The 21,982-nt window shown below is 40.8% G+C and overlaps 1 protein-coding gene, 1 long non-coding RNA gene and 1 other non-coding gene across 3 annotated transcripts in view; all 3 read right to left on the bottom strand.

Annotated features, from left to right (window-relative positions):
• The window catches only part of LOC103510316 (multiple epidermal growth factor-like domains protein 8), a 58,221-nt gene extending 36,595 nt beyond the window's left edge, over positions 1–21,626 (bottom strand). The window contains exons 1-25 of the mRNA XM_026824391.1: positions 21,137–21,626; positions 20,743–20,906; positions 20,269–20,318; positions 18,265–18,492; positions 17,742–17,855; positions 17,474–17,598; positions 16,963–17,090; positions 16,187–16,245; positions 15,358–15,605; positions 14,609–14,742; positions 14,134–14,278; positions 12,337–12,474; positions 11,467–11,650; positions 10,096–10,220; positions 9,569–9,706; positions 8,301–8,473; positions 7,727–7,936; positions 7,204–7,314; positions 6,954–7,028; positions 5,819–5,981; positions 5,457–5,485; positions 4,687–4,849; positions 3,578–3,828; positions 2,790–3,045; positions 1,495–1,658 (exon numbers count right to left, since the gene is read on the bottom strand). Coding sequence (XP_026680192.1) covers positions 1,495–1,658; positions 2,790–3,045; positions 3,578–3,828; positions 4,687–4,849; positions 5,457–5,485; positions 5,819–5,981; positions 6,954–7,028; positions 7,204–7,314; positions 7,727–7,936; positions 8,301–8,473; positions 9,569–9,706; positions 10,096–10,220; positions 11,467–11,650; positions 12,337–12,474; positions 14,134–14,278; positions 14,609–14,742; positions 15,358–15,605; positions 16,187–16,245; positions 16,963–17,090; positions 17,474–17,598; positions 17,742–17,855; positions 18,265–18,492; positions 20,269–20,318; positions 20,743–20,906; positions 21,137–21,326 — 3,765 coding nt within the window. The 5' untranslated portion in view covers positions 21,327–21,626. The remainder of the gene's footprint in view (positions 1–1,494; positions 1,659–2,789; positions 3,046–3,577; positions 3,829–4,686; positions 4,850–5,456; positions 5,486–5,818; positions 5,982–6,953; positions 7,029–7,203; positions 7,315–7,726; positions 7,937–8,300; positions 8,474–9,568; positions 9,707–10,095; positions 10,221–11,466; positions 11,651–12,336; positions 12,475–14,133; positions 14,279–14,608; positions 14,743–15,357; positions 15,606–16,186; positions 16,246–16,962; positions 17,091–17,473; positions 17,599–17,741; positions 17,856–18,264; positions 18,493–20,268; positions 20,319–20,742; positions 20,907–21,136) is intronic.
• LOC113467905 lies at positions 10,641–11,242 on the bottom strand. The gene is made up of 2 exons (XR_003391827.1): positions 11,068–11,242; positions 10,641–10,745 (listed from the first exon to the last, which is right to left on the bottom strand). It is a non-coding gene; the product is annotated as an uncharacterized LOC113467905 (long non-coding RNA).
• On the bottom strand, positions 18,549–18,620 carry Trnap-agg. The gene has a single exon. It is a non-coding gene; the product is annotated as a tRNA-Pro (tRNA).
• Positions 21,627–21,982: the final 356 nt, after the last annotated feature.

Consider the following 21,982-nt stretch of genomic DNA (forward strand, 5'->3'; position numbering starts at 1 on the left):
TGCAATATTGTAATCTATATGTAATGTAAACTAGATGCAAATAAATAAATTACAATCACAATTATTATTAAGAAGCAAAGCTCTTATTTGGCTGGTTGTAATTTTCAAAATCTCATTTGCAGCGACGGTGCCAAATGATGCAGTCAGACATTATCAACCAAACCCTGGAAATGGTGCAGGAGAATCTTCCAAAGAAAGAATTCGATGAGCTTACAGACTCGAAAATCAAAGCCGCTATGAGCAAGTTAGAAAAGAAACTCAAGGGACTGGCAGAGGATAATGAGCAGGGGGCTTCGGGCGCTAAGAAACCAGCACTCAGGTAAGACAACTTGCTATCTGATAGATAACTTTTTCTTCTCCTAAATTTAAGGGGAGTCCCATGCTTACATTATTTCACATAGTAATACATGTGGCCCACTTCTGTTCATGATAGAAGAAAGAAGAAACTTAATAACTTCTATCATGAAAAGGAAAGTAAAGCTTGTGGGTCATCTGCTGAGGCACAATGAATTCATCACCAACATGATTGAAGGAAGAGTATTGGGGAAGAGACCTAGAGGAAGATCCCGGAAATCCTAGTTTGACGATATTTAAAAACTGATGGGCTGCTCTTCCTACCAACAACTAAAGAGAACAGCAACAGACAGACATGATTTGCTACATTGACAAGACCTTGCCTTTAGATCCTGATGATGATGAAGATAAAATTCAAACCACCAAAAGTGAAGCCTTTTTTTTTTAATTACAATCGAGTATATTTTTCCGTGTTCCAGAGACATGTATTGCATTTCTTGCAACAATGAAGTGGTGATGATGGATAAGCACGGAATGTACGAAGCCGGACAACCCATCCCTCCCAGTACTCTAAACGCCAGGTAACACAATTTTATTTATTGGTGTACCAAAATTTATCAAGCGGACAATCATTTTTTTTAAAGGATGTTTCACCGTTTTTATTTTGTAGCAATGAAACAACGGCCACATTAGACGCATGTGGTCTGTGTCGTAGCACGCCCATCCCGTAGTATGTCCCTCATCAGATGGGCGATAAGAGACACAATACTTCCCATTTAGGTGACGGGTCAACACGAGAACACCAGAAAGTAACCCGTTGAAATGTTTGCAATCGAAAAACGAGTGCAAATTTTTGTCGATGGTGGGATTCAAACCCGGGACCTTCTGCAGTTCAGTAAGCCCATCTACACACAAGTCTACTGAAAAGAAACTGATTAGTAACCAGTTAGTTACTCGCGATTTACTAACTTAACTGATGGTTACTAATCAGTTTCTTTTCAGTACCTACCTCCGTGTTTAGATGGGATAAAATGTTAAACAAGTACAGACAAATCTGGTGTGAACACTACACGACTTTGAAATTTCCGTTAGGCACATGGCAAAAAAAACGAAAAATTTTCAGACCTGGAAAAATGTCTACATTGTCTACCAAAATGGACGGTTAAAAAATCAGCTCATAAAATTTTAATTATTACCTACCGCCAAAAATTCCAATATTCCGTTGGTGCACTTGGCGTCCTTATGACAATCGTGTAGGCCGAGTCCACACTCATCTACATCCGGACATAGGGAGTAAGACCAGCGAGCGTCCTCCTCGTATACGGAAATGTTGTGACGGGCTGCCACAGCTACGGCACAGGAATCTGAAATAAAACACAACATGTACTAGTAGCAGAAGGCTAGGGGACGCAGAGAGTAGACTAGCGTCTAGCTGTGGGACTATAAACAGGGAAAAGAATAGCTAACCCTAACCAGCCTGGCTGGATGGCACTTTCAAAGGGTTCTCTCTGCTTGAAAAGAATAAGCACAAGTCCTCACGATGGTTGACTGCGGTTCAAGACGAGCCAATTAAACATGGCTCGTGTATGGCTGATAGAAGAGATATTTTCTCTAGTTTTTAATCACCATTCGGCTACAGCTAAAGCCGCTACAACAACAACAACGACAGTAGAAGCAGCTGTTAAAATAACCCTTGTTCATACCTACCTACATAAGGCGTATTAAAATCGCCCGGTACACAAGCACCCTGGATCGGATTATCGAAATCATAGCACCAGCCACATCCCAAACTCGACAGGCACGACGAACAATTGCTATGCCGCGAGCACGACTGACAGATCTCGCCACCATCTAAAGCACCAGAGCCACTGCCAGCTATACCGGAGTGATAGGATCTGTCCAGCCACTCCCTACATCGGCCCATCTGATATTCGGATATGTACACGGAGAACAGGAAACATTCCTGGGGGACACAGATTAGTTAGCACAGCACAGATTAGTTCCAAACAGGATAGGAGAAAGAAAGCAGTACTAGGATCCCTACAAGTGTAGTCATATGTATATGTAACGGCCCATATCTCCGCCCCTAGTGGTCCGATTTCAATAAAATTTGAAATCTAAGGTTTTTGAAGCATTTTGAGATGATCTTGATAATACATTTCGAAAAAATTGAGAAAAATTTTATATCAGTGCCATTGGATTAAGCTGGCATGAAAAAAAAAAAAAAAAAAAAAAAAAAAAAAAATACAGCTAACCCTAACCAGCCTAGCTGGATGGCACTTTCAAAGGGTTCTCTCTGCTTGAAAAGAATAAGCACAAGTCCTCACGATGGTTGACTGCGGTTCAGGAGCAGGACGAGCCAATTAAACATGGCTCGTGTATGGCTGATAGAAGAGATATTTTCTCTATTTTTTCATCACCATTCGGCTACAGCTAAAGCCGCTACAACAACAACAGTAGAAGCAGCTGTTAAAATAACCCTTGTTCATACTTACCTACATAAGGCGTATTAAAATCGCCCGGTACACAAGCACCCTGGATCGGATTATCGAAATCATAGCACCAGCCACAGCCCAAACTCGACAGGCACGACGAACAGTTGCTATGCCGCGAGCACGACTGACAGATCTCGCCTCCATCTAAAGCACCAGAGCCACTGCCAGCTATACCGGAGTGATAGGATCTGTCCAGCCACTCCCTACATCGGCCCATCTGATATTCGGATATGTACACGGAGAACAGGAAACATTCCTGGGGGACACAGATTAGTTAGCACAGCACAGATTAGTTCCAAACAGGATAGGAGAAAGAAAGCAGTACTAGGATCCCTACAAGTGTAGTCTCAGTGCCTAGTGATACGTATATGTAACGGCCCATATCTCCGCCCCTGGTGGTCCGATTTCAATAAAATTTGAAATCTAAGGTTTTTGAAGCATTTTGAGATGATCTTGATAATTCATTTCGAAAAAAATTAATATCAATGCCATTGGATTAAGCTGGCATAAAAAAAAAATGTACCTTGGAACCGCTTTCCCATCACTTCAAAGCACATTCTTTTACATCCATGCCTATCCAGGAACGGAAAAGATTGGTTAATGCCGCCCCGGCCGAGATTCGAACCCAGCACCTACAGATTGAGAGTCAGTGACCACTCAGCCACAAGAGGTTGATTTACTCCAAGAACGGAAAAGATTGGTTAATGCCGCCCCGGCCGGGATTCAAACCCAGCACCTACAGATTGAGAGTCAGTGACCACTCAGCCACAAGAGGTTGATTTACTAACCTGAGTGGCAGCACACCACACACACCGGCTCGCATGTAAGCACTGGTCACAGGTGACTCTATCATGACATGGGTCCAGACATTGTTCCGATGACGTCACAGCGGCCTTATACCGGCCACGCCTCTCACATCTAGCGTCCTCCGGCCACCATTCACACAGGCCTGACTCTGTGCAGGCCAGGCATGTGATGTGGTGGGCACAGGCGGGACATGAACCCGGGTGTAGGATCATGTAGTACCATTGTGATGGATCTGAAATACAAATACAATAAGTAATAGTTGTTGTTGTAGCGGCTTTAGCTATAGCTGAAAGGTGATGACAAAATAGAGAAAATATCTTTTTTTATCAGCTATAAACCAGGGTGATGGTCTCTAGCCATGTTTAATTGGCTCGTCATGAACCGCAGTTTACCATCGTGAGGACTTGTGCTTGTTCTTTTTACGCAGACTGCTGCTGGTGCTTTTATACTGCTCACATAGGAGTGAAAAGTAATAGAGAAAATATCTCTTATATCAGCCATACACCAGGGTGATGGTCTCTAGCCGTGTTTAATTGGCTCGTCATGAACTGCAGTTTACCATCGTGAGGACTTGTGCTTGTTCTTTTTACGCAGACTGCTGCTGGTGCTTTTATACTGCTCACATAGGAGTGAAAAGTCCCTCTATGCCCAACCTTTTCAGAGGAAGATCGACTTAAATTTTCAGTACAGTCTTGCGATCGACTTATCGTGTTGTGTGTAGTAGGAACACTCTTATTTAAATTACATTGCCTACAAGGACATTGGGAAAGAAATCGGATGAAACTCGCGACAAGTGGGAACGGACCTTAAGGTATTAAAACTCCAACACAAAATTGACGGTTAAATTTCTCATTTCGCACGAGCCAGCCTAGTTAGCGTCTGCCTTGTAAGCGCCAGGCCGCGGGTTCGATTCCCGCCCGGGGCGGATTTTATCCTGATGGGATTATGTTCGTTCTCGGAACGGCTGGCTTCCTCCTATCCTGTCTTCCTTCTCTCTTCGATTTCGGGACGATAAGACCTTAGCAGTTACAGTTCCCTCTGTCAAACCTCGTAAAAAAAAAAAAAAAAATCATTTCGCACGAACACTTACCGTTTTGGTCGACACACACTTGAGATTCGTTGAGAGATCGGGAGAAACATTTACTGAGCGAGTCGCACCACGCACAACTGGCATCACTCAAACATTGGAGACAATTGTGATACTCGCACTCCCCTGAACCTTCATACGGTTCCAAATACTCGAATGTAAACACCTGCATAAATATTATAAATAATAGTATTGTAAATATTTATTGGCAATAAATGGATACATTAGGTACAGACATTTTGACTGGCTAGGGGACTTTAGACAGGATAGATACCAGCCTGAAATATCTCTTGCTAAAAGGTTGAGTGCGCAGGGCATCTTTGTATTTTTGTAGCCAAAACCAAATGTCAGCCCAAAGCAATCACCCTAGTTAGGGCTGATTGAGAGGCTGACGAAAAAACGCCGACCCCGACTGAACACGGAAAAGGCGCAAGGAAAGAAGAAGATTACGTATAAGCATTAATATAATAAGGTTTAGGTACAACTGACTATGTCTTTGTTAGATTTTTCCCTTTTTATCCCATTTTCTCGGTCAGAACCAGAATCCCGGTTTCGACCAAATATGACTTTTCTCAGCTCCCTGTTATTCTTAAATTAGGGTGAGCCTAGTTAGCTTGGTTGGTAGCGCGTCTGCCTTGTGAGCGCTAGGCCGCGGGTTCAATTCCAAGATTTTATCCTAAATTGATAAGGTTCGTTCTCGGAAGGGCTGGCTTTCCTCTCTCTTATCGTGTTGTGTGTAGTAGGAACACTCTTATTTAAATTAAATTGCCTACAAGGACATTGGGAAAGAAATCAGATGAAACTCACGACAAGTGGGAATGGGCCTTAAGGTATTAAAACTCCAACACAAAATTGACGGTTAAATATCTCATTTCGCACGAGCCAGCCTAGTTAGCGTCTGCCTTGTTCGATTCCCGCCCGGGGCGGACTTTATCCTGATGGGATTATGTTCGTTCTCGGAAGGGCTGGCTTCCTCCTATCCTGTCTCCTTTCTCTCTTCGATTTCGGAACGATAAGACCTTAGCAGTTACAGTTCCCTCTGTCAAACCTCGTAAAAAAAAAAAAAAAAAAAAAATTTAAAAAAAAAACTGCCAAACCTCGTAAAAAAAAAAAATCATTTCGCACGAGCACTTACCGTTTCGGTCGACACACACTTGAGATTCGTTGAGAGATCGGGAGAAACATTTACTGAGCGAGTCGCACCACGCACAACTGGCATCACTCAAACATTGGAGACAATTGTGATACTCGCACTCCCCTGAACCTTCATACGGCTCCAAATACTCGAATGTAAACACCTGCATAAATATTACAAATAATAGTATTGTAAATATTTATTGGCAATAATTGGATACATTAGGTGCAGAAATTTTGTCTGGCTAGGGGACTTTAGACAGGATAGATACCAGCCTGAAATATCTCTTGCTAAAAGGTTGAGTGCGCAGGGTATCTTTGTATTTGTGTAGCCAAAACCAAATGTCAGCCCAAAGCAATCACCCTAGCTAGGGCTGATTGAGAGGCTGACGAAAAAACGCCGACCCCGACTGAACACGGGAAAAGGTACAAGAAAAGAAGAAGATTACGTATAAGCATTATTGTAATAAGGTTTAGGTACAACTGACTATGTAAGTTATTTGTTGGATTTTTCTCCATTCCCCCGCCTTCCTTGGTCAGAATCAGAATCCCAGTTTCGACCAAATATGACTTTTCTCAGCTCCCTGTTATTCCTAAATTAGGGTGAGACTAGTTAGCTTGGTTGGTAGCGAGTCAGCCTTGTGAGCGCTAGGCCGCGGGTTCAATTCCAAGATTTTATCCTAAATTGATAAGGTTCGTTCTCGGAAGGGCTGGCTTTCCTCTCCTGTCTTTCTTCTCTTTTCGATTTCGGGACGATATGACCATAGCAGTTACAGTTCCCTCTATCATCAAACCTCTTTAAAAAAAATGCCATTAACTGCTATACAATATTTTTGAATTATTTAATTGAAATCCTCTTCTGTTGGTTTTACATCCTATCTGAATCCTAGTTTATCACTTACCCTCCTGATTCTTTTAAATCTGTCACCATCACTTGGTTAAAAAAAAATCTTACTTTAGGAGATTCATGGCTTCTATTGACTTGCAGTCTCATTCTGGACGGAGATAAAGCATGCGAGCTTCCCGCTTCCTCTTCTGTTGGTTTTATATCCTATCTGAATCCTAGTTTATCACTTACCCTCCTGATTCTTTTAAATCCGTCACCATCACTTGGTTAAAAAAAAAAAAAATCTTACTTTAGGAGATTCATGGCTTCTATTGACTTGCAGTCTCATTCTGGACGGAGATAAAGCATGCGAGCTTCCCGCTATTCAAACCACCAAAAGTGAAGCCTTTTTTTTTTAATTACAATCGAGTATATTTTTCCGTGTTCCAGAGACATGTATTGCATTTCTTGCAACAATGAAGTGGTGATGATGGATAAGCACGGAATGTACGAAGCCGGACAACCCATCCCTCCCAGTACTCTAAACGGCTTCCCGCTATGAACTTCTGAGATTCAAAGTCTACCAGATATCTTCCAGTGGTAAGCTGAGAACCGGGCCACTCCGCATTGAAGCATTGGAATGCATCCGAAGAGATGTTAGCTAGCAGTTCCTGAGGAAGGGGGATTCAATTACTATGAATGGTGCTGTTAAAGGGTTATTTTACGTCTTTTTAGTTGGTTTGTTTGGCAGCGTGTCTGCCTTGTAAGCGCTAGGCCGCAGGTTCGATTCCCGCCCGGGGCGGATTTTATCCTGAACGGATAATGTTCGTTCTCGGAAGGGTTGGCTTTCTCCTATCCAGATAAAACCCCCTTGAACGCCTAGAAACAATATCTGGGCTCCTTCCATGCCCTACGTGTTTGTATTTACAGATAATTTTGCCGTTATCCAGTTCAGTCAAAATTCTCGCGATTTTCGATGACTTTTGATGTAATTTTTAATTTTCAGTGCTTTTCAAAAATGTTTTTAATTTTATTTTTCATGACCTATAAACCCTAGAATCAATAAATAAAACGTGTTCTTACCAAAGTACCATTGGGTGGCGCCATTTTGAGCCTAGCCGAGGAGAACGCTATGCAGGCTTGTAGCTGATCAGGATTATGTGCAGAGCCCGCACCGGGGTGAATATAGCCATGCAGTCTGGCCAGAGTTTCGCCACCTAGAGATAGCTCGGTTCTCGTCATAGGAGAAGAGGACACGGTCACTTCCACGGAGGTAGAGTTAACAATGGTAACCTGGTACGAAATAGAAACAGATAGGAGATAATACTTGATTAATCAATCCATATCAAATCATGAACTATTTGGGGTAAGGCAGAGCCTTTCTCAACTTTTATAGATCCCCCCATTAGGTGCTTCAACTATGCTTTGTGCGTGTCGTTCGCGCCGATTTGCATCATTTTTAAATGTCTCCTTTACAAACAATTCCCATAAAAAAAGTCAAAAAACTAGTGAAAGAAAAATGTCAAAAGACTAATTTTATGCTGTGTCGTTTGGCAACTCTATACTTAGAACAGTTTGTTAAATACATTATTTTGATTCTTTCTCTCTAAAATGTCTCAGGAGAAAGACAGGGCAACAGAGTAGGAGGTATACTCACATGATCTGGCTGAGAAAAGTTAGCCGGATGAGCATACTTGAGAAAGGTAAGGCCAGGGGTTTTATCTGCCAGTCTGCATTGAGAGGGGGCCGTCACCTCTGTTCCTACTGAACCCCACCAGCCTGGCTCCTGACTCGGTGTGTCTTCTTGCAGACCACACACCCCGTAGTCATCTGAAAACGAGTTAGTTTTGAAAAGGTTTGATAGAAAGACCTGTAACTGCTAAGGAAAAACATGTATTTAATATTTATGGGAGAGAGGATTTTTTTTTCAAGAGGTTTGATAGAGGGAACTGTAACTGCTCAGGTGTTATCGTCCCGAAAGAGAGTTAAAAAATTAAAACTGTGAATGTTCATGACAGATATGTAGACATGTATTTCCTTTCGGGAAATCGAACCGGTTCCCTTTTGGAAACAGAGATCTTTCGAATTTTGTCCAATTAAAATTGGTGAATTTTTCAGTACACTGAATCACTACTTAGTGTACTCCCAGTTTAACGTCCCCTGGCTAGACAAATGGCCCAAGTTGTGCTAACAAAAGACTTTTCTCCTTTCGAAATTTCCCGTCTTCTGAAGCTTGTTCTCTCTTTTGGCGAGATAGCGCCTGTAGGTACTAAACTATAGGAAATTCAAGATAGCACACCGTTGGAGTCTTTTGATAATTGAAAAATAACTTGATTTACAAACCCTTTAGGTTACAATCAATACTACACACGCAAGCTAAGGCCTAACTTTTAGGAGGTGGGCTAGATTCTGAAAGGAAAATGGAATAGAATATACCATGTTTATACTGCTGAACAAACAAACAAACAACGATAATACAACTGAAGTTCAACTTACCGGCAAGCAGCATGTTCGAATCTCGGTGCCGGTGCTATCCTTTCCCGAGTTCCATTCGCCTGTCGACCAAGGAAGCCCGCCGTTCCGAGAACGAACCTTGTCTCTTTAGGATAAAATACGCCCCGGGCGGAATTTGAACCCGCGACCTAGCAATTACAACAGTCGTACACAAAAGTCCACTCTGAGGCTCAGGTGTAGGGACAGGCCTAGAAGTAAGTTGTGTTATGCTTATACGAATCCAGCGCTTACAAGGGAAAGCGCTACTTAGAAGAGGGAAATGAGCTTCAGAAGAGGGAATTTTTTTATTCTTACCTCACGTCCTCAATATAACTTGAGAAATTGACCACAGTAAAAGTGGTAGCCTACTGCTGGAGTAAAGGGACTTTTGAGTTCTATGCAAGTAATATAAATAATCACTATTATTCTTACCTCCCTTATGGTGACAGCGGGCGTTATGTACACACCAGGTGCATTGATTTAGATTTAACTTGTGTGCCACAGACAGAGGCCGCGTATCCTGGGAGTGGATCAAACAGGAGTGACAGCTACTCAGACTTGGACAAATACCTGGAACAAAATAGAAAACCAACCAATTAACCAAAACTCAAACTTGGACAAATACCTGCAACAAAACAGAAAACCAAACAATTAACCAAAAATCCTCACTAGTGGTTAACGCGTTGGACTTCGGATCTGGCGGTATGGAGGTTCCAGTCCAAGTTTTTTTCGAAATAATAATTTACTTTACTTTTCAATAAGACAGAACATAAACAATGATAGTGACAAACACAAAGAAAGAAATGAGAGAGGGAAAAAATGTAATTAAGACAAAATGTTATAGGTATAAAAAAGCAATTTCCTTTTTCCACTTTCTCTTTTTTTTTCTTTCTTTCTTTCTTTAATAGAATGTACCTACTACCTATTTTCCTTTAAATTAATTTTCAAGACTCCATTACCTGGACATCGCGTGGTTTGTAGATTGGTAGTACAGTTGACACTTAGCATACGACCGTAGCAGATATCATCGGAGGAGCACCAGCCACACTCTGGATTAGCCGTGCATTCTAGCAGGGAGTGATGACTAGAAACAGATAAGAAGCGAAGTAGTTATCTTGAAAAACAAATAACAGAAATACCCACTTCAGAGTCACACGATCACCAAGTTGAAGGATTTGCCCATACCTCTTAAGGTGTGTCCACACATACTATGTGTCACTTAGTCGACGGCCGTCCATCAACGTGAATAGATAATGATCGATTAACGCCGTATGTATAGACACACCTTGACAAGCCAAATACATAATAATAATAGATCAGTTGCGCTTACTTGTGTGATGTTTCAAAGTCATAGAGCAGGAAAAATGAGGACCAACGGAATTTTTCTTTTTCGCCTGTCGACTACCGCGGTACAATCTCAACTGAGATCCCGGGTTCGAGTTCCGGTCGTGTCCCAAATTCCACGAATTATTAGCGGTGAGAGAGTAGAGGATATTCTGGAGTATTGTGCGAGTGCGGAGACCCCATCTGCTTTCCTTTTCTCCCTCGTTGGAGAGCACGGCAGCCAGAGCATGGGGGTCGATGTGACTGTGAGAGTACTTGCCTGAGTCTGGAGAATTTGAGAATGAGAATTAATGATTGCCCGAATCAAAGAATTTATCCTTTTATCATGAGAATTTATCTTTCTCTCTCTCCCTCTCCTTGTTTATTTTTCCGTTTTCTCTCGTTTTTTTTTTTTTTTTTTAATGCAGGGTCAATAGTTTCAATTTTTAACTACTAGAGCCATAATCAGGCTCCTTGAAGTTAGCAAAAGGAATCAGTATGACCAGCACCCAACTGATATGGGATATGACTCTTGTTATGAGATATGACACACCCACATCACACACCCTATGACTCAGATGTGGTTATGAGGTATGGAAATGACTCACCTACAATATTTCCATCACTATCTAGCCACTGGCTGGTATTGAATAAGTACACCTTGAGATCTCCGAGCACAGAATTCAGACTGAATCCTCCAAACACATACAAAGCGTCTGTGTCGTCCACATAGACTGCAGAGTGCGAGGTGCGAGCCTCTATCACAAATTCAGATAGGAAATGCCACCTGTAGGAGAGAAAATTGGATTATTTCATGGAAAATCTTTTAATTATATATGAAATAAAACAAGCTATACTTAACTTAAATAGGTCTTATTCTACTCGGTCCAGTTGTCCAGTTAACTGGCTGGGGGACTACAGGGAGGATACCAGACTGAAATTCCTCTTGCTAAAGAAGGGGAGTTTGTGCCGTTCTTGTGTGAATAAAGGCCATAATAAAAACTTACTAGCTGCAGATATGCTCTGGTTCATAGGACGTATTATAAGCAGGGGCGAGGGTCGGGGGGAAGGTAAAGGCTATCAGGTCCGCGTTCACGTTTCCATGGTAACCGCCCATGAGAAGTAACGTGTTGCCACGTCTAACATCTGCCGTGTGACCGAATACACCTTGCTGTTTTGGATACTTGTTGCCTGTGTGAGAACATGTAATGAGAGTTCAGTAAGAGGGAAGGTGAAGGCTATCAGGTCTGCGTTAACGTTTCCATGGTAACCGCCCATGAGAAGTAACGTGTTGCCCCGTCTAACATCTGCCGTGTGACCGAATACACCTTGCTGTTTTGGATACTTGTTGCCTGTGTGAGAACATGTAATGAGAGTTCAGTAAGCCCATCTACACACAAGTCTACTGAAAAGAAACTGATTAGTAACCAGTTAGTTACTCGCGATTTACTAACTTAACTGATGGTTACTAATCAGTTTCTTTTCAGTACCTCCGTGTGTAGATGGGATAAAACGTTAAAATGTTAAACGAGTACAGACAAATTTGGTGTGAACAGAACACTACACGACTTTGAAATTTCCGTTAGGCACATGGAAAAAAAAAACGAAAAACGAAAAAAAACGAAAAAATTTCAGACCTGGAAAATTGTCTACATTGTCTACCAAAATGGACGGTTAAAACGGTTAAAAAATACCTACCGCCAAAAATTCCAATATTCCTAATGTGAAACATTGTTATGAAATTCCTAAAATGAGAGGAGGGGAAGCTAATAATATTGAAGGTGGAGAAGTAAATGAAAAAAGAAGAAAAAAAAAATACGAATCAGAGAAAATGTCGTTTCACATCTTTATGGAAAAAGGGCTACTACACTATGTACCTCGTTTAGTGGAGCCCAAGATATCATCGTTCACCCACGTATGACATCCGAGATGATACAGATACATCTGATTATCATAGCAGATCTCTTCCTGGTTATGTCGATGTGTGTATCCTCCGAATATGACCATGTAGTTGCCTGGAATCAGTACAGGAAACAGTGCAATACGAAATTAATGCTTTTTTTCACTCTTCACAAATTTCAAGGTTTCCAATGTCCACACAAAGCTTCGAACGAAATTAAACCACGCATCAAAAAAAAAAAAAAAAAAAAAAAAAAAAACCTTAAACCACCTAGCAGAGGTGCTTGAAATGAGAATCCATCATACACAAAAACATAGTCATATGAACATTCAGTGCTCATGTGTACAAACTTGAGTGTGATGAATTGATTAGTTGAGTTGGCTGAAAAAGGAAAAGGTTTTTTTTATAAGGTATCTTGTTGCCATGGGAATGTTTATTGATATCTGATCAAAGGATTTTGAGAATTCTTGTAAATGTTAGGGCATAGCCAGTATAGTTATCTTTGAGCGGCTGAGAGATTAACAAACACTTCAACATGAAATTGGAGAACTAACCTATAAATACAACATGCTAAACATAATCAATGTTTACCATGGCAGTAAAGTTCTCACCTTTGATAAGCCATTCACAGTGGGTATCATGAGTGTAATTTTCTCCAATTGGTCCATCGCTGATAATTCCCCACGAATCTGTCAGCACCTTCCTGGACTTATCACAGGAGGTTATACTTGTGATAGTGGACGGAGCAAAGTAGATAACGATCAGTGCCCAGATAAGATGATACCGATGTTGAACACACATGATCTGCACGACTAGATACCATAGCTGACTGAACGAGTCACCAGGCAAGCTCAAGAATCATGAAACAACATTGTCAAAACTCTCGGGACAGAAAAGTACCCTGTTTGGACCACATAGGATGGTGCTGTCCTCATTTCTCAAAAACAAGTGGTGTTTGAAACTGAAAGCATGGGGGTGACGGGATTTTCTACAAAGATAATGGAACACGCTTTTAATCAGTTTTATCACTGACAAAACGGTAACGGTTAATTACAAGAAATAAAAGAAATATATTAAATATAAGTTGATATGAACACTTCACTGATACTGATAAGAAAACTCAAAATCTCAAATCTGTTTTTTTTTTTTTTTTACATCTGAGAAGTGGGCAAAGTTTCAGATGCGCTCAACAACTTTTCGCAACGAGAGAAGAGAGAAGTTGCTGAAATAGGATCCGTTCACACGATGACAAGTTGCGAGTCTGAGGACCAGTGGCGGTGCATGTTCTAACAAGACCGTCGGATTTTCTCCAGTCACGTAGTGAAAATTTCATTTTTTTTTGTTTTCCTCGAATTTTTAGGATTTTTGGCATTTTGCTGTTACAATAACGGGCTGTTAGGATTTTCATTACTGATAAAACGATAGCGATTATGATTTTCGTTATCAGAAAAGTAAAAGGACTAGGTAATAATATTTCATAGGATGTGAAAGCTAAATGCAAGTTACTTTTATCCAACCTACCCTGACTACCAACAAAAATTCAGATGCCAAAAAAAATCGACAGGAAATATACCGTGTTAATGCTAAAGTTAGAGGATTTATATTAAAATTAAAACATTTAGCACTCGAGAAAAAATTGGGCTTGGCCGGGATTTACGAGCCAAGGTATTTCAGGGCGGTCAAAGAGTTTTAAACCCCAATCCTTCTACCTTTTTGACACAAATATCATGCCAGCCTATCGGACACGGTAAGTTTTTGCTAACTGGTTTCTTACCTACAATGGTAGCAGAATGGAAAGCTCTCTCGCGCGGTACATAAGTGTCTCTACTCTCAGCTCTAGGATAGCTAACTTCCGAGTAGTGACGAGATTCTACGTTGAATATAAACAGCTTGTCAGAGATCTTGGAGAACCTGGCCACCTGAATACAACAAGAACATGGAATTTAATACGAACTACAAAACTACGAGTCTAAAAAAAAAGCTCAAAAGAAACTAGCGCTTCTCACGACTTTACCTTCAGCCACAGGTCGCTCAAATTTTGCAGACAGCTTCCATAATTAATGATGATCAAAAGTGTCCGCGGTTCGGACCTCGGGAAATGTACGGTTCGGCCGGTAATTAACGTCAAATCTTTGAAAATATTTGGTAGCTCAGATTTTGCAGATAGCTTCCATAATTAATGACGATCAAAAGTGTCAAGAAAAAAGTTAACGTCAAGTTAGTTTAAAAAAGACGTTTGTTAACTTTACCTGAGTAAGTATGCCTCCATAGACCAACAGAGATTTCGAGTACACATCATAGACGGTAGAGTGCGCTGTTACTCGGAAGTCTAGAACTTGGCCTCCTCTGGGTATTAACTCCTGCCACTGTTCATCACCTCCCACTGGAAATGTTACAACACTCAGTAAATAAATATCAAAACCAACCTCAGTGGTGAAGTGGTTAGCGCGGTGGACTTCGGATCTGGAGGTTGGTGGTTCGAGTCCTAGTCAAGTCATAAAATTTAGCGTAGTGCATTAAGCAGGGAACGACATTTGTGACAAGCGTTTATGCTCAACACATTTAAAATTCCTTAAATAACTATCAAATCATGAATTGTTTGTGGTGAAGCAATAGCCTCTTCAAAACTTTATGAGTTTCACAGTATTACAAATCTTTCATTTACTCAATCACCAAATCTATCATTGCTCGTATCTTTGACTTATAATGCCACCACTCAATTAAAGTAGGTACTCAATTGTTCTCACGAGGCTGAGTGCACCCTGAACTTCAAACACAGAGCCGAAAAAAATTCGACCTCGCCGGGAATCGAACCCGGGACCTCCGGCGTGCAAGCCTAGTGTGATACCCACTCTGCCAAGGAGGCTACTGTAAATCCCTAAATACCTAAGAACCAGTGAATGGGTTCTTCGAATTAAACTGATCCCAAGGGCAAGGTAAACCTAGACCCTTGACAAATGGAGTTTGCCTGAAGACATATGATGCCCAATCCACTCACCTGTGCTGAGTTTAATGGCAAATATCTGTGCCGAAAACTCGCCATGGGCTTTGCTTCCCCCTAGCACATACACGTACTCCGTGTCAGGGGCATAGGTCAACGTATGTTTGGACAGGGCTGGAGGCGTAACTAGGGAAGACTGGGCGCGGAGTGACCATGTCCTAGAGGTGACGTTGTATAGCCACAGTTCATTGGAGAGGCGTCCGTCTGACAGTTTACCCCCGTATAGGAGAAACCCACCCGGGTAGCTGAAACGCAGGGGAACAACAGAAATAGATATAGCATGAAAACCTAGATAATAGGAATGGTTTGATTAAAAAATTAAAACTGTGAATGTTCATGAAAGATATGTAGATGTAGACACGTATTTCCTTTCGGGATACCGAACCGATTCCCTTTTGGAAACAGAAATCTTTCGAATTTTGTCCAATTAAAATTGGTGAATTTTTCAGTACACTGAATCACTACTTAGTGTACTCCCAGTTTAACGTCCCCTGGCTAGACAAATGGCCCAAGTTCTGCTAACAAAAGAGTTTTCTCCTTTCGAAATTTCCCATCTTCTGAAGCTCGTTCTCTCTTTAGGCGAGATAGCGCCTGTAGGTACTAAACTATAGGAAATTCAAGATAGCACACCGTTGGAGTCGTTTGATAGTTGAAAAATAACTTGATTTACAAACCCTTTAGGTTACAATCAATACTACACACCCAAGCTAAGGCCTAACTTTTACGAGGTGGGCTAGTTTCTGAAAGGAAAATGGAATAGAATATACCATATTTATACTGCTGAAAAACAAACAAACAACGATACTACAACTGAAGTTCAACTTACCGGCAAGCAGCATGTTCGAATCTCGGTGCCGGTGCTATCCTTTCCCGAGTTCCATTCGCCTGTCGACAAGTTATATGAACTTATTATAGGATTTACTGATATTGAGCCGTACTATTATGTTAGTTTTGAAAAGGTTTGATAGAAAGACCTGTAACTGCTAAGAAAAACATGTATTTTAATATTTATGGGAGAGAGGATTTTTTTTTCAAGAGGTTTGATAGAGGGAACTGTAACTGCTCAGGTGTTATCGTCCCGAAAGAGAAGAGAGAAAAGATGACAGGATAGAAGAAAGCCCGCCGTTCCGAGAACGAACCTTGTCTCTTTAGGATAAAATACGCCCCGGGCGGAATTTGAACCCACGACCTAGCAATTACAACAGTCGTACACAAAAGGCCACTCTGAGGCTCAGGTGTAGGGACAGGCCTAGAAGTTGTGTTATGCTTATACGAATCCAGCGCTTACAAGGGAAAGCGCTACTTAGAAGAGGGGAAATGAGCTTCAGAAGAGGGAATAAGGTCTCAGACTATTCTTACCTCACGTCCTCAATATAACTTGAGAAATTGACCACAGTAAAAGTGGTAGTCTACTGCTGGAGTAAAGGGACTTTTGAGTTCTATGCAAGTAATATAAATAATCACTATTATTCTTACCTCCCTTATGGTGACAGCGAGCGTTATGTACACACCAGGTGCATTGGTTTAGATTTAACTTGTGTGCCACAGACAGAGGCCGCGTATCCTGGGAGTGGATCAAACAGGAGTGACAGCTACTCAGACTTGGACAAAGGCGTTATGTACACACCAGGTGCATTGATTTAGATTTAACTTGTGTGCCACAGACAGAGGCCGCGTATCCTGGGAGTGGATCAAACAGGAGTGACAGCTACTCAGACTTGGACAAATACCTGGAACAAAATAGAAAACCAACCAATTAACCAAAACTCAAACTTGGACAAATACCTGCAACAAAACAGAAAACCAAACAATTAACCAAAAATCCTCACTAGTGGTTAACGCGTTGGACTTCGGATCTGGCGGTATGGAGGTTCCAGTCCAAGTTTTTTTCGAAATAATAATTTACTTTACTTTTCAATAAGACAGAACATAAACAATGATAGTGACAAACACAAAGAAAGAAATGAGAGAGGGAAAAAATGTAATTAAGACAAAATGTTATAGGTATAAAAAAGCAATTTCCTTTTTCCACTTTCTCTCTTTTTTTTTCTTTCTTTAATAGAACGTATCTACTACCTATTTTCCTTAAAATTAATTTTCAAGACTCCATTACCTGGACACCGCGTGGTTTGTAGATTGGTAGTACAGTTAACACTTAGCATACGACCGTAGCAGATATCATCGGAGGAGCACCAACCACACTCTGGATTAGCCGTGCATTCCAGCAGGGAGTGATGACTAGAAACAGATAAGAAGCGAAATAGTTATCTTGAAAAACAAATAACAGAAATACCCACTTCAGAGTCACACGATCACCAAGTTGAAGGATTTGCCCATATGCCCATACCTCTTAAGGTGTGTCCACACATACTATGTGTCACTTAGTCGACGGCCGTCTGAATCCTCCAAACACATACAAAGCGTCTGTGTCGTCCACATAGACTGCAGAGTGCGAGGTGCGAGCCTCTATCACAAATTCAGATAGGAAATGCCACCTGTAGGAGAGAAAATTGGATTATTTCATGGAAAATCTTTTAATTATATATGAAATAAAACAAGCTATACTTAACTTAAATAGGTCTTATTCTACTCTATTATAATCAGAAAACCTTTTACAATCTGTACCTGAAAAACAATGTTTACATCTGCAAATGTATAATGAACAAATCATCTATTATTTTATTTCACCTCTGCAAATCAGGTCTGGCTGGGGGACCTTAAACAGGGAGTAGACCAGTCTAGTCTGGCTGGGGGACCTTAAACAGTGAAGAGACCAGCCTGAAATTCCCTGGCTAAATAAATGGCAAATAATTACCTCTGCCAATGGCAAAAAATTACCAATGTATTGTTACAAATAATAATAATAATAAAAAAAAACTACAGATATAAATTAATAATAGGTACCTATTGCCTTCCTTGTCAAGGTCAAACAGACTGCAATACTGTCCGACAAATCCCTTCTGACACAAACACTGTCCTTCCACACAGTCCCCATGTCCACTGCACTGATTGGCACACAGCTGGTGTCTACAGTTGGGACCACCCCAGTCCGTATCACAGATGCAAGTATGTTCTACACATTGGCCATGGTTTGTACAGTTAGCCGAGCAATTTGTAATGGAATACTCGGCTTGAAATCCATCCGTGGATAAAGACATGTAAAACATTTAGCACTCCGAGAAAAATTAGGGCTTGGCCGGGATTTGAACCCGGGACCTCTCGCACCCTAAGCGAGAATCATACCCCTAGACCACCAAGCCACGATGAAATATCCTGCAAAAATTGTGTTTTATCAACAAAACTCGTTTTCTCTTCATTCGAGCGAAAACACTTTTACAAACTTGAGATAAATACGCCTTCAGTTTAAAATAATGCAACAAGCATTACAAATGTAATTTCAAGGGGTTTGATCGAAACATTCCACAAACGTAGGTACCTACATCTACAGTCGAAAACCAGTGGCAATAGTACATGCATCAGTATTTCAGTAGCCAATGGATCATTGAAGTTAAGCAACGCTGTGTGTGGTTGGTATCCGGATTGGTGAGGGTGACCTTTGAAATCCCGTCCTGCTGGCTTTTTCCGGCCCCACTCAGGCTGGGTGAGGTGTGAGTTTGGCGCCGAATGGAGGGTAAAATCCCAGTCGTTTGCAACAAGCATCACAAATGTAATTTCAAGGGGTTTTATCGAAAGATCGAAACATTCCACAAACGTAGGTACAAACATCTACAGTCGAAAACCAGTGGCAATAGTACATGCATCAGTATTTCAGTAGCCAATGGATCATTGAAGTTAAGCAACGCTGTGTGTGGTTGGTATCCGGATTGGTGAGGGTGACCTTTGAAATCCCGTCCTGCTGGCTTTTTCCGGCCCCACTCAGGCTGGGTGAGGTGTGAGTTTGGCGCCGAATGGAGGGTAAAATCCCAGTCGTAAAAACCTCAGTAGTTATATGTACAGTGACAACACACTTTACAAAAAAGTACATTTTTATTTTTTCTTGCGAAACACGGGCCTAGTTCTGGTAAAAGAATCTTGAAGATGAGAAGGAGGTACCTATCTATGGGTAGAGAAGTAGAGAGAGGGGACCATCAGTAGAAAGGATATTAGGAAGATTTTTTCCTCCCCCGCCCCTTCGGCACTTGTTGAACTGTACAAGTAACAAGTAATAATTCTTTCCTTCGCTTCCCCATCTCCTGTTCTTTTTTCGTTCTCTTCCCCTTTTCCTCCTGTCAATTCTTCCTATTATTTCTTCTTCTCCCTCACAGTCATGAACATAATACCTATATTCACCTCCTTGTTAGCCTCCCCTCATCTCTCTCTCTCTCTTTTTGCCTTTTTTCTTCGAAATTTCTCTTTTTCTCTGCAGAAAGATACTTTTTTCCTTTTTCTCTCTTTCTCTTCCCAGTCGTAAAAACCTCAGTAGTTATATATGTACAGTGACAATTAACCACTTCAAAAAGTTCTTCTTTTGTGTTCTAACTGTACAAAAAAGTACATTTTTATTTTTTCTTGCGAAACAAGGGCCTAGTTTTCTGGTAAAAGAATCTTGAAGATGAGAAGGAGGTACCTATCTATGGGTAGAGAAGTAGAGAGAGGGGACCATCAGTAGAAAGGGTATTAGGAAGATTTTTTCCTCCCCCGCCCCTTCGGCACTTGTTGAACTGTACAAGTAACAAGCAATTCTTTCCTTCGCTTCCCCATCTCCTGTTCTTTTTTCGTTCTCTTCCCCTTTTCCTCCTGTCAATTCTTCCTATTATTTCTTCTTCTCCCTCACAGTCATGAACATAATACCTATTCACCTCCTTGTTAGCCTCCCCTCATCTCTCTCTCTCTCTCTTTTTGCCTTTTTTCTTCGAAATTTCTCTTTTTCTCTGCAGAAAGATACTTTTTTCCTTTTTCTCTCTTTCTCTAAATCCATCCAGCATGTAGTTGGTATCACTGTATAGCAGAATAAGCATCTGGAAAATGGTAAAAATAAGTTAGGTAGGTACATTGAGAGTCTATGGATTCATGGTGAAGTGGTAAGCCAGATGTCAAGATTGTCAAGGCAGTAGGATGTGATAGGCAAGAATAATAAGTAAATAATTAACTCTCAGGTAGGTACTTAGCTGGATAGAAAGTGCTTATCAAATTTGAGACTTGGATGTCCAAACATTTACCTGCTATAAATAGTAACACAGAAGGAAATATTTCCTTGGTCATTAGAGCAATGAATTGAAGAGTATACCTAAACATATAATATCTCTAGTAGCACGGTCAAAATTTCTTGACTTTGTGGGGTGGAGTGCTACCACGCTCCTTAATCCAACTAAGTAGGTATGTATATAGCATTATAGCTATATAGTGTAATATTCAATAAAGTATCTAATTTTCTTCACTTACATAACCTGAAGATGCAACAACGGTCTGTGGCTCATTTTTTCCACTAAATGTACCGAGCAGAGGTGCTTGAAATGAGAATCCATCATACACAAAAACATAGTCATATGAACATTCAGTGCTCATGTGTACAAACTTGAGTGTGATGAATTGATTAGTTGAGTTGGCTGAAAAAGGAAAAGGTTTTTTTTATAAGGTATCTTGTTGCCATGGGAATGTTTATTGATATCTGATCAAAGGATTTTGAGAATTCTTGTAAATGTTAGGGCATAGCCAGTATAGTTATCTTTGAGCGGCTGAGAGATTAACAAACACTTCAACATGAAATTGGAGAACTAACCTATAAATACAACATGCTAAACATAATCAATGTTTACCATGGCAGTAAAGTTCTCACCTTTGATAAGCCATTCACAGTGGGTATCATGAGTGTAATTTTCTCCAATTGGTCCATCGCTGATAATTCCCCACGAATCTGTCAGCACCTTCCTGGACTTATCACAGGAGGTTATACTTGTGATAGTGGACGGAGCAAAGTAGATAACGATCAGTGCCCAGATAAGATGATACCGATGTTGAACACACATGATCTGCACGACTAGATACCATAGCTGACTGAACGAGTCACCAGGCAAGCTCAAGAATCATGAAACAACATTGTCAAAACTCTCGGGACAGAAAAGTACCCTGTTTGGACCACATAGGATGGTGCTGTCCTCATTTCTCAAAAACAAGTGGTGTTTGAAACTGAAAGCATGGGGGTGACAGGATTCTCTACAAAGATAATGGAACACGCTTTTAATCAGTTTTATCACTGACAAAACGGTAACGGTTAATTACAAGAAATAAAAGAAATATATTAAATATAAGTTGATATGAACACTTCACTGATACTGATAAGAAAACTCAAAATCTCAAATCTGTTTTTTTTTTTTTTTTACATCTGAGAAGTGGGCAAAGTTTCAGATGCGCTCAACAACTTTTCGCAACGAGAGAAGAGAGAAGTTGCTGAAATAGGATCCGTTCACACGATGACAAGTTGCGAGTCTGAGGAAACCAGTGGCGGTGCATGTTCTAACAAGACCGTCGGATTTTCTCCAGTCACGTAGTGAAAATTTCATTTTTTTTTGTTTTCCTCGAATTTTTAGGATTTTTGGCATTTTGCTGTTACAATAACGGGCTGTTAGGATTTTCATTACTGATAAAACGATAGCGATTATGATTTTCGTTATCAGACGAGTGG

The sequence above is a fragment of the Diaphorina citri genome, unplaced genomic scaffold, assembly GCF_000475195.1.
Source record: "Diaphorina citri unplaced genomic scaffold, Diaci psyllid genome assembly version 1.1 scaffold582, whole genome shotgun sequence".
In the NCBI taxonomy this organism is placed as follows: domain Eukaryota; kingdom Metazoa; phylum Arthropoda; class Insecta; order Hemiptera; family Psyllidae; genus Diaphorina; species Diaphorina citri.